This window comes from Furipterus horrens, unplaced genomic scaffold, assembly GCF_987537825.1.
Source record: "Furipterus horrens unplaced genomic scaffold, mFurHor1.1.pri manual_scaffold_5, whole genome shotgun sequence".
NCBI lineage: Eukaryota > Metazoa > Chordata > Mammalia > Chiroptera > Furipteridae > Furipterus > Furipterus horrens.
Window position 1 is genome coordinate 108,660,443 of NW_028327175.1, and position 12,508 is coordinate 108,672,950.

The 12,508-nt window shown below is 36.4% G+C and overlaps 1 protein-coding gene across 3 annotated transcripts in view; it reads left to right on the forward strand.

Moving 5' to 3' along the window:
• TXNDC11 (thioredoxin domain containing 11) overlaps window positions 1–12,508 on the forward strand; it is a 64,272-nt gene that overhangs the window by 5,774 nt on the left and 45,990 nt on the right. For 2 of the 3 annotated variants that reach the window (XM_090277003.1, XM_090277004.1), the window contains exons 2-4: window positions 1,049–1,265; window positions 5,024–5,121; window positions 8,892–9,021. In XM_090277003.1, coding sequence (XP_090133129.1) covers window positions 1,049–1,265; window positions 5,024–5,121; window positions 8,892–9,021 — 445 coding nt within the window. Of the gene's footprint in view, window positions 1–1,048; window positions 1,266–5,023; window positions 5,122–8,891; window positions 9,022–12,508 lie in introns of those variants that run through there. The other variant, XM_090277005.1, reaches the window with a different exon arrangement.

The window sequence follows — 12,508 nt, forward strand, 5'->3', positions numbered from 1 at the left end:
AGTTACGTGGACAACTCAAGGTGTTTTTTGGACCCTTTAGCTTGGTGGGAAGCACTCTCAGCAAAGACCTTTCAGTCTTCTTTTTTAAAAAAAATTGATTTTAGAGAGAGAGGAAGGGGTGAGAGAGAGAGAGAGAGAGAGAGAGAGAGAGAGAGAGAGAGAGAGAGAGAGAGAAAGAGAGAGAAACATTGACATGTTGTTCCACTTATTTATGCATTCATTGGTTGATTCTTGTATGTGTCCTGACTAGGGATCAAACCTGCAACCTTGGTGTATTGGGACAATGTTCTAATCAATGGAGCTATCCAGCCAGGGTGATCTTTTTGTCTTAATGGGAAAGTTGTGGCAGCTCTGTGACTTCTGACCACTTGTTCATTCTTTCCTTTTTCCTCCTGAGCGCTCCCTTCTCAAGTATTCAGGAAGCTTGTTTTCTAGTTAAATGGTTTGTTGCTTTGTTACTCATTTTTGTTAACCTTTGAATTATGATACATATCTGGAGAAATCTGTATTACTATTTAATTAGTACTTTTGTCTGAATGCCCTGGGTAAGTACAGGCCAACTCCAGCTAATATGCTTTAAGTTTTCTCAAAGTTGAGTTGAGATATAAGCATTTCCTGTAGAAATCTTATTAGCAGTAGCTGCATATACTCCTTCCCCTTAATTCTGAGCAAGCTTACTAGTGGCTCTGAAGCCCTGTAAATCAGTGACTCCTGTGGAGAACAAAACTGTAGAGAGATGAAGGTGAATCATGGGTATGGAGGCAAGAATATGGATTATTCAGAAACATTCTTCTCTGTTCTCCACTGCTCTCCCACTCCACATCTGGGAGACAATATTATAGAATAATTTCTAGCATATTTTTTTATGTCTTTCATTCTTTCAGCCACATATTGCCTTAATGCAGAATATCATTTTTTACTCCAGGACAGTGTATTGGGGACTCCATTTTCTTATTCAAAAAAAGACCTGAGCTTCATTCTTCCACATGAAGGCTGTTGTTAGAAGAAAATAAACTAAGTGATCTTGTTTGTGTTTGCTCTTTTTTAGTCGAGCAAAAGATGTGATAATACCAGCAAAGCCGCCTGTCAGCTTTTTCTCCTCGAGGTCTCCAGTTCTTGACCTCTTCCAGGGTCAGCTGGACTACGCAGAGCATGTTCGTCAGGATTCAGAGGTGGTGCTGCTCTTCTTCTATGCCCCATGGTGTGGACAGTCCATCGCTGCCAGAGCAGAAATTGAGCAAGCAGCGAGTCAGCTTTCAGACCAGGTAATGCTGACATTCAGCTTGAGAATCAAATAACTGCCAGTCCTGATGCAGGGCAGGTTGTCTCCATAGAGGCATCTCACCCAGCTGGCTGATTATGCCAACTTGAAGGCCAGGAGGGCTTTGTAAATCCTAAAGCCTTCTATAAAGAAACAAAGGATTTCTGATTGTGGTGATCCTGGTTGGGTAGCAGCAGGAGCGGGAGCAGATTTTGCGTCTTGTGATGTAGGCCAGTGCTCATTCCAGGGTACCATGCTGTTTGGTTTTCTTGCTGAAGTAGGTGGGGGACTGAGAGTCCTAGTTGAATATGTATTTGATATTTGCTAGTTAGGTATTTTATTTAGGAGAAATTTATGCATCACATGACTACAGTATAGCTGGCTGACCTTTTAATAACTACCCATATTTGGACCAGAACTATATGTAATAAATACTTAATGAATGAATGCAACCTTTGTGCTAGATAAGAGGGATATATAGGTAAATGAGTTATCTGTATGGCAGAGATTTTCAACCCCGTGGATCCCAGTTGCTCTTTATAAAACAAGTCTTTTTTTAAAAAAATTTGTTTGTTATTTTATTTTTAGAGAGAGAGGAAAGGAGAAAGGGAGAGAAATATCACTCTGTGGTTGCCTCTCACTCGTGCCCCCAGCTGGGGACCTGACATGCAACCCAGTCATGTGCCCTGACTGGGAATCGAACCAGCGACACTTGGCTCGCAGGCCGACGCTCAATCCACTGAGCCACAGCCGCCAGGGCTTTGTAAAACAAGTCTTTTATATTTATTCTTTTTATACCCTGAAAAGGAATTCATAGATGAGAAAACCTTCCTACACATATAATTTCAGAATAGTTACTCTAATGTACTTATTTATAACTTAAAGGTGGTAGGGGGAGCAAAGTAATGTATAATGTATGTGTTTCCATTTGTAAATGCTTGGGCAAAACAAGTACCATTATGTAGAGCTACTGAGGATGGAATGGTTATAAATATAGCTTGATAAAGGTATATAATGTGTTAGACTCAGATACCATGGGGGCATTACTGTTGGTGATTTGATTTTTCTAAAGAATAAACAGCTCTTGGTAAAGTTCTGAACAAAACAAAGTCTTTCTGCCCTCAATTGACATAGAAGTTGCCTTCCTCAGAAATTCAGTGAACACAAGAACTGTCCTTTGGATTCACATATAAAATGGAGTTAGGTTCTGGGCCCGAATAGTAACAAACAGGGTTTCCTCAACATCAGTGTTGGGGAGGACCCAACTGCCCTGGGATGACTCTTCCCGGTGTAGAGTAATTTTGAGCGTTGTAGGGCATTTACCACAGCCCCTGCCTACCACCTGCCACAGGCCCTGTAGCCCCCCACCTGTCCCCTTTCCTCCACCGTCCCTAGTCATTGCAAGAGGCAAAAAACCATGCACAAACTTCTGCTGGGACCCACTTTTCTGAGGTTACTGAAGCAGACAGCTGAGTTCCAGAAGTTCATTTGGAACTCTCAGGTGGTTTTTCATAGAAACAATGTTATAAATGGTCACTAGGCTTCCTACTCAGCCTATAACAGGATTTTAAACCATTACAGTACTCCCTCACTTATCGTGGGTATTACGTTCTAGACCCCACCCCACCCGCAATAGGTGAAAATCCGCAAAGTAGAAACCTTACATTTATTTTAGTATTTATATATATATTTTAAGGCTTTATAAACCCTTCCCACACACTTATAACCGTTCCCACTCCCTTATTAACCTTTTCCACACTTTTATAAACACTACTTATGTTCTTAAACATATTCTACACTCTTAAACCCACGTAATTTTAACAACATATGTATACAGTACTGCAAAATCCTGCCATATAGCGAAAAATCCACGAGAAATAATTAAATATAATATTTTTAAAAATCCCGCGATAAATGAACTGCGATATAGAGAGGGTCTGCTGTACATATCCCTGAACGTGGTACCAAGTACTATTTAAATACAACTCTTTATTCCCTGTAACGCTGATTCTTTCAAGGGGGTGGTGGGGAGGGGTTGTGATGTTGTGTTCCAACTATGGGCCCATGGATTTGATCTATTCCTGTCTTTCCTTTACTGCCTCCCTACCCCCCCATTTTAAATGGCAAATAGTAATCAAACTGGCAGATACTTCCAGGGAGGAAACAGGAACTCTTAATGGAGCAATGGAAGACAAGCAGTATGTTAACATAAAGGAAATCAACCACTTTGCCAGTCATTCCCCGTTTTCTGAATTTAGAGAACAAGTGGAGAATCTATTATATATTAGGGAGTCAATCACTTATTATCTTACTGTCCACTTAAGCAGTATGCCCTTCAGAGAGATTACATAGAAATAATATTTGGGAGTGCTCTGGTCCTATGCTGTTCCGCACAACAGCTCTGCAAGCTGATACTGGTGTCCCTGTTCTTAGGTAGGACCTCAGGCTTAGAGGGCACAGCAGTTTGTTCAAGATCACACAACAAGTGGTTGAGGTTACAGTGCCATAAAGAACTGACTGGCATTGCTTTTCTTTTCAAAAAAATTTCCCAGCTCCTTCTAAATTGAGAGCTTATTGTTCTGTGTTCTCAATAAGGAAAAGGAGATTTATTTTTAGAAACAGGCAAAAATCTTTTGAGCCACATTGATTAGTAAAATGAGTAACCAAGGTAGATTGTGTCATATTTTTGAGTAAAAAAATGTGATGTTAACCTTAAGTAAAGATATGTTTGCTTTTTTTCTGCATAAATAGAATCTAAAGGATCTGTAAAGAGTTTCCACTAAGTTTGAGCAATATTGCTACTTAGTAAGGATAAGGCATCTAAAAGTGACTTTTTGTTGTCTTCATATTTTTTCAATATTAATTATAAAAAATTTTAAACATATAGCAAAGGTGAAGGAATTTTCCATATACTTGTCACTGTTAACATTTTATTATATCTCTCTAATCAGTGGTTCTCAACTAGTGACAATTTTGCCCCCCAGGGAACCTTTGGCACTGTCTGGGGAGTTTGTTTTGGTACTTGAGAGAGAAAGTTAGTGGCATCCAGTGGGTAAAGACCAGGAATACTGCTAACACCATACACCATCCTGCATCCAGTGTGTAGGACAGCCCCTCACAACAGTTCAAGCCCAAAATTTCACTACTGCTAAACTTGAGAAACTTTGTTCCAGTCAAACTATTAATTCATCTTATTTTTGGTACATTTCAAAGTAAGTTGCAGACATAGGGACACTTCTTAAATACTTCAGCATCCACCTAAAAATATGTACTTAATCCATATTTTTTCTATTCTATACTGTGTTTTAGAAGATAGCTTTAATCATCTGTTATCTTTATTAATTTTTAATATAGTCATTAAAAATGGTCCTTTGAAATCTGTGATGTTTTATTTGTAGGTAGCATTTTTTCATTCTCAGATGCTCAGTTTAACTATCAAAATATATATCCTTCTACTAAGTTTTAGTGTTACTCATGCTTATGAAAAGCTCTGTGGTGCTCATTCACTGTAGAATTCAAAGGAAATCATTTTCCTATTGGGCCAGACTCTGAAATATTCAGTTCTAGCTAGACACTACATATAAGAGTCTTTCTTTTTTTATTCTAACAGTCAATGATGACCTCCTTTGAACTTTTGAAACAATTTTTTTATACTTTCTGTTTCAGAGAGGAATAGTTCCATATCTATTATTTTATCTTTTAAGTCTTTATAATTTTTCAGTTGTTATTTATAGTCATTTGAAACCTTTTTTGGCTCTACAGGTGTTGTTTGTGGCAATTAACTGTTGGTGGAACCAGGGGAAATGCAGAAAACAGAAGCATTTCTTTTACTTTCCTGTAATATATCTGTATCATCGGAGGTAAGAAATTTTAAGTAGTATTTCTAATTTCAACTAAGTTCATCAATTTTGAAGTGATTTTTTTTTCATTTAAAAGTATTAGATTGAGAAAATACATATAAGCATAAATAAATAACTAAATAAAAGGATCTGCATAATTTATCAGCCATGCATAATCACTATGTGTTCTGATTTATATTCTCTTGTCAGTATATATCCACACACCACTCTTTTAAAAAAATTAAAACATGGTATCATATAGTAATATTCTTTTCTAAACTGTGTTTTCTTACTTCTGTGAACATCTTTTCATGTCATTACATATTCTACAGCATTATTTTTAATAATACCAGTTACTCCATTGTGTGGCTGTACATTTCAGATATTCTAAAAAGTATTTCATGGTATAAAAATATACAAAATTCCGTATCCTGTTACCTGGCAGGATAGCATAGGATAGCATAATCAAGAGGGTATCTTCCCATCTTTTCATTTGGGAAGAAAATTACAAGTCCACAATCCTATATCCATAATTCTGAAATCCAAAAAGCTCTGAAAACCTGAAATATTTTTCATAAATTTTGTCCCGAAATGCATTCATCTGGCTTGAAGTAACAAGAGGCTGCCTATAGTCTTCAACCCATTTACAGTGCCAGTTTATTCATTTTGCTGTAGAAATATTGGTGTTTGTTTTTAAAGTACTGCCCAAACTTTGCTGTGGTGTTAAGTACTGTCTAAAATTTGACTTGAAGGATTTTGGAGACATGAGATGAGATTCTGGACTTTGTTCAATGTAGTTGGCTAAAGTTTGTTAATGAAGGTAAAATTTGTGAAGAAGATGTGCTTGTAAGAGCTTAACTTTTTACATTTTTTTTTTCCTTCTAAATTTCTTGGGCCTAATCAATGGGGATTTATAACAAATGCCAACAAATTATCATTTGTGGATTACCTGTCACATTCCATTACATTTCCATGTCTAACATAAAATGTTGTGTAGCACATAGTGTTGCTTCTCAGGAGCTTTTAAATAGTATTTGGGTAAAAACATCATTCCCTATCCCATCTCCACCCTCAAAATTTCTTCTGGATATGTGAATACTTCCTCAGTAACTTTCTCATGGTTACTGTTTTTTTAAAGGTAAGTGCTATACTTGAGGGTTCTAAAAGTCTATACTCTGTTAATGGATTGATGAGCTTACATTTCTTTTCTTAGAAATAGAAAATATTTGGTGATAGGAAATAGGACACACGTGCCAAGTGGGGAGTATAGGACTTGCAACTGTATGTCCAAGCAAGCTGCCCAGAAGTAGACTTAACTTGATGTGACATTAAAATCAGCCGAGTTGGCCCTGGCTGCTGTGGCTCAGTGGATTGAGCGTCAGCGTGCAAACCAAGTGTCGCTGGTTCGATTCCCAGTCAGGGCACGTGCCTGGGTTGCATGGCAGGTCCCCAGTTGGGGGTGCGTGAGAGGCAACCACACATTGATGTTTCCCTCTCTTTCTCCCTCCCTTCCCTTCGTTCTGAAAATAAATAAATACAATATAAATAATAATGATTTTTAAAAAAATCAGCGGAGTTCCCTTGAATTGAGTACAAAATATCATTTTGGGATATGCGATGTGCAATATTTTCTTACACTGTTTTCTTTAGTTTTAAAGAAAGCTTGGAAAGAATGAAAAGAACTTTAGAAAGATCTAGTCTACCCTTCTCATTTTATAGATGAGGAATTTGAGGTTGGTACTCACCTTGGTACTCACCTTGAAATGCTTGCCCCTCATCTTTACCTGGTAAAGTTTTACTTATTTATGTCTGTCCAGGCATATTAATACTCATTTCAACATATGCCATTCCCAGTGTATCAAAAACAGAAGAAAGTGCTAAGGCACAGAATTATTCAAAAGGTAGCCTTTTCCCTTTTCATATTCTATTTAAGAATCCTTGCCCATGCCAGGTGGCTCAGTTGGAGCATTGTCCTGCACATCAGAAGGTTGCAGGGTTGATTCCCAGTCAGGGCATAAACCTAGATTGCAGGTTCGATCCCCAGTTACGGCATGTATGGGAGGTAACCCATCAGTGTTTCGCTCTCACCCCCTTCTCTCTCTCTCCCTTCCTCTCACTCTAAAATCAATAAGTATATCAGGTGAAGATTTAAAAATTAAAAAAAAAGACTCTTCAAACCTTTGTTTTACACAGAACACATATGAATGAATGTATTCCTTAACTAAACTCTTGTGAGTATTTGGTTGTCTTGAGACTCTTTTGATCAATGTGCTTGCAAAGTGACCCTTGAGTCTCATCACTGGGCAGACTGCTGATGTTATGTATGTTGTTTCTGTTTGTATAATGACTTACCTGGTTGTAGCTGCTTAAAGTAATTAATAGGCTTTTCTGTTTTGTGGAAGTAGATTTCACTTTTTTGTCTTGTATGAATACCCATTACAAAGACAATTTATCAAAGGCTCTGAAGCAGGGAGTAGTTTCTCAAGACACTCTGTATGAAGCTCAGCAGCCCTCGGTCAGTTTGTCCTATGGCAAAGGCTATAGTGTGTTGCTAAAACATGTTCCCCATCCTGCACTCTGGGAGCTTCTCATTACAAGTCACTGGGACCCTTGAAACGTCATGCCAGGAAAACTCAGCAGAGCCTCTTTGCTTGAGTAGATGAGATTTTCACATTGGTTGGCTCCTTTTTATTGAATGAAAGTGTTACCAGATGATTTTTTTTTTTAATTTCTTCCTTTAAAAATTGTTGGTGGTTGATGGAGGTGATTTTTAAATTAATTGTTCAGTTAGTTAGCAATCAGTTGTAGTAAGTCTTGAATTATAGAATTGTTAACTGTCTTCCCATGGTGCATGTAGAATGCTGCTTTTATTTTTTTCATGCTAATATTCCTTTGCATCATATTCTGCAGTGCACACTGAAGAATTGTGTTTATCTTATCACATTATGTGTGTATTAATTTCTGTAACCATATATTATAGTATGACCGTGGCACTTATATAATTCTTTACTGTGCTCTGTCTATTCTTGCTATTAACAGTAAGCTTAATGTCAATTTCTGTTTAGAGAGAAGAATGGTTATAGAGTTGCTGAATTTCACCATATTCCCTACCCCTTCCACGTACCGTTCAATTATATTTGAGTAATGTCTGTTGATACTGTATAAGATTGAAGAAAGCCATGTGAGGACTCTGATTAGCTTATTAGGAGGAAAACTGAATGTTACTAGTTAGCAATACTAAATTAAATTCCTGTGCATCCCCCAGTACAATTGGAATGGAAAATAAGGAAAATCATTTATACAAGTCCCTGACTTGTATCTTCACTTAATTTTTTGTTGTTGCAATAAAGCTTTAAATAGGCTTAAGGTTCATTTATGATCCTTTGTGTAGTGCCTATAGGACTGTTTAATAACTACTTTTTAGTAGGCCAAGGGCCAAACTGCTCAAAGGAAAATCTGCCCCTCTACATTGAGTTGTGTAGTTCAGATCCTGGGAATCCTTTACCACTTGGTCAGTTTCCAAGGTTGCCTACTTTGTTTTTTTAAGGAAATGTGAGAATTAATTCATTTTTCAGAGATTGCTTGTAATGGCTACCTGTACCTTTCCTCGCATAAATGCTTCTTAATTGGCTTTCTAGTCACCTCCTGAGACAAAGAAGGCTGTTTACCTATAAACCAGTCAGGATCCTAAAGCAAGACATTTTCGTTTTGTGTTGTTGGTGATTTCAGTTATACATTACAGGTTTTAATGCATGGTGTATTATTTTTATTTTTATTTTTTTTGGTACTAGTTTTGGACCAATCGAATACAAAGGCCCCATGAGTGCTGTTTACATTGAGAAGTTTGTCCGCCGGGTGATGAAACCACTTCTGTACATCCCATCTCAATCAGAATTACTAGATTTTCTCTCAAACTACGAGGTACCTGTCTTTCATATCTCCTTCCATTCCCAAAGCTTCACTGAGTTTTATTGGATTGTTTGTATTAGAAAAATTATTTATACCTCCTGATTTGTAGCAATTAAAAGATTATATTATAACTAAGCCCCAATTAAATGCTTTTTGAGATTATAGGGATGGTTTTGTCAAGTGAGTTTTAAGAAAATAGAATGCTTGCAAAACCTTGCTTATTTTTATTTGAGAATTTAAACAAACTTTCAGTTTGTTTAACAATTAACTTAGAGTATGTAAGAATTCACTTACAATTATATACAGCTACAAATTTCTAAAAATTTTATTTGATGCTTTATGGCATCTTACTGATGAGATGTCTGGTTTTTCTTGTCAGCTATAGTTTAGCCTTTAAAAACAAAACAAAACTGGAAATACATTTCTTTATATTTTAAGTGCATAACTATTTTAAGATCTGTAAGTTTCCTAAAATGGCTTCTCTACTGCTGGCCAGCTTCTGTTGGCCTTTAAATTTAAAGGAACTTCCTCCCCAAAACTGTCAATAGTTTTTTTCATGTGCTTCATCTTTTGCTAGGCTTCTCTCACTGAGATGAAATTATCTGGTTGACAAGAGACAATATTAATTGGGACAGAACTCAAGAGTCAAGCTCAGGATGACACTTGTGACCATTTATCTCGTGGAACGTACCAAATGTGACCTAGAAGGAAGTGACATCAATTGCATGCACATACTGGATAAGAGAACATAAAGACAGCATTCCAGATCTAGAAATGAAATCACTGTCATGGTTTGACAGTTAAATAAATAGGAAAGTTAAAGGAGGTCCCACTCTAGAGCACAATATACTTTTAGACATTCCTCTGAATTAATATTTACCAACCTCAGCATTATTAACATTTGGAGTCAGATAATTTTTTTGTGGTAGGAGCTCTCCTGTGCTTTGCCAGAATGTTTAGCAGCATCCTTGGCCTTTCCCTGCTAGATACCATTAACACTCCCACCCCACCTTAGTTGTGACAACCAGAAATATCCTGGTATTACCAAATGTCCCTTGGGGGAAGGGGTGCAAAATCACCCCATTTGAGAACCACCGTTCTAAATTATTGTTTCCCCAAATAAGGCCTTAAGATGATGCCTCATTTGGCGTTAGTACATGCACATCCTTTTTCTCGTATAGCACACAATACCACAATTTGATTGTTGCAGCTTTAATCTGCTTATAAGAGTGACAGTAGAGAGAAGATGAAAATTAAGTAGTGCCTTCGACTAGAAAATTCTGGCATGTTATCTATGGGAGACGAGTGAGTTACATTGTCATCAATAGAGCCGTCTCTGATACTCAGCTGTTTAAATTGTTTGTCCGTATCCTCCCCCAACCCAGAAAAGCATGCATTCTAAGTATGTTGAGGACCTTGCTGATTTAAAGAAATCTTACTAAGAAAGATACTTGTGTTGATCAAGAGTCTTTATCTCTTAATTTATATTTTTTATAAATACAGATTTCATTATCAAGTATGTTATATTTAGGTATACCAGAAATAGGCTGAAATAATTATTTAACATATCTGTGGCACTTCTGAGGTCTGTTAGAATGGCATTTTTTTTTGCTTATATCTCTAGATGGGTTTGTGATGTCTTGTAGTAGTGCATTTGATAATTTTCCCCTCATTAAAAAAAACCATGTTGATTAATTATAAGTTGATTTGTCTCTAATTGATACATTTGCGAACAATTTGGGCCATCATAAAAGTATGTAGTGTTTATTACTTGGGACATGTTGATCTTAACAACATTCTATATTGACATAAGCTTTTATTATATGTTTACTGAACTCTATTCATATATGCTTATATTGCTGCTATGGAGAGGATTCCTCTAATTGTATCTTGGTTTCAATTTGTGTATGTCCTACAGGTGAATCCTTTCAAAAGTTTGTTCAGGTGATTTGATAATGAATTACCTAGAAGAGTAGAAGTTTGTAACCAATGGAAAATCTTTTATTTGACTCACGTCTCTCAGACCTGCCCAAATCACATTATTCATCATAAACCATAGTTTTATGTTGATAAAATATGACTCTGAGCACAGATGCATTTTTAAGGAAAACAATTTGTCTTTAATTTACTGAACGTTGCAGAAAGATATTAAAGAGTGACTATTATAAATACTTGACGCTGTAAGTCCCAAAGTACTTTAATCATTATAAGCAAACAAATAATGAATAAGTTGTGCATTGGTAAGTGCCCTCCAGTTTTCAAGTGCTTTTACTTCTGATCTTCCGAATAACCATGTGAGACAGCTAGAAATTGTAGATACTTTGAACAGGTTAAGAAGATAAGGTACAGAGAGGGTATGATTTACCCTAAGTAGACACTGGACTGTAGCCTAGGTCTAGCTCCCCAAATTCTTCTTTGTACACAAAGAAATGTTTAAGTAAGGTCTCTTGAGTTGAAACTTCACTCTGTAATTAGAGATTAAAACTTTGAATATTTAACTGTTTTGTGTCAATTTTGAACCCTTCTCTTTTATGACAAAAATTTTGAAAGTATTGGCTTCTTAATTTGACTCTTAACTTCTGTTCTTCATTTTTAGCAATGGTCCTAAGAATAAATAGTGATAAAGGATAGGGCCGTGGCTATTGACTTACTGTTTAAGCAGGAGAATTTTTACCATTTGCTGTTATTAATTGGGTTATTAGCATTTGTCACGCAGAACTGGGAGTTAGAGGTCTACGTATGATAATCACAATATGGAGGCAGAGCAGGTAGGTAGGCTTAGAATTTTCTTCCCAGATGTGCACTAAAATTATAGCTACCTCATACATAACAAATATAGCTAAACACTGAATGAACTTGCCAGTGCATACTACAGAGGGAGATCAAGCGCTTTAAGTCCTCATTGTAAACCATGTTAAGAAATTTTAATTTCTTCATTTACTCCAATTGTAGAATCATTCTTCCTCGAGGGTTCTTCTGCCCATTTAAGACAGGAAAATGTCATTTTCTACTTGTGGACAACATAGGCAAACATATCCTAGTGTCATTTTTATTTTGGTGGACATTAAGTCCACCAAAGGAGATAGGACTAAGTAATGGTAATGTCACTTTCAAAGTCACTAGTTTTATGGTTTTTTTAATTTTGGTGTTTTTTAAGGCATCTTTTGGTTGAGGTATCAGTAGTTTCTACATCAATGATGCTTAAAAAAAAAATCAGAATAATCTGATTTGTACCTTATAATTTACCCACTAAATGCCAATAGTATTATTTAGGACTCTTAAAAATGCAGCCAAGATATTTTCTAAATCTTGTCATGAATTTCTTTAATTTATCCATTTAAGAGTAGTGATTTAACTAACATCCATTCATTAATTCTTATCAGTTATGGTAAAACAAATTATTTTACACTTAAGTGGGTTGGGAAAAGGCTTGGGAATCTTTTGCAGGAGGAATCATGGTGTTGGGTAAATTGCCAGGTGACAGAAAACTTGATCACTT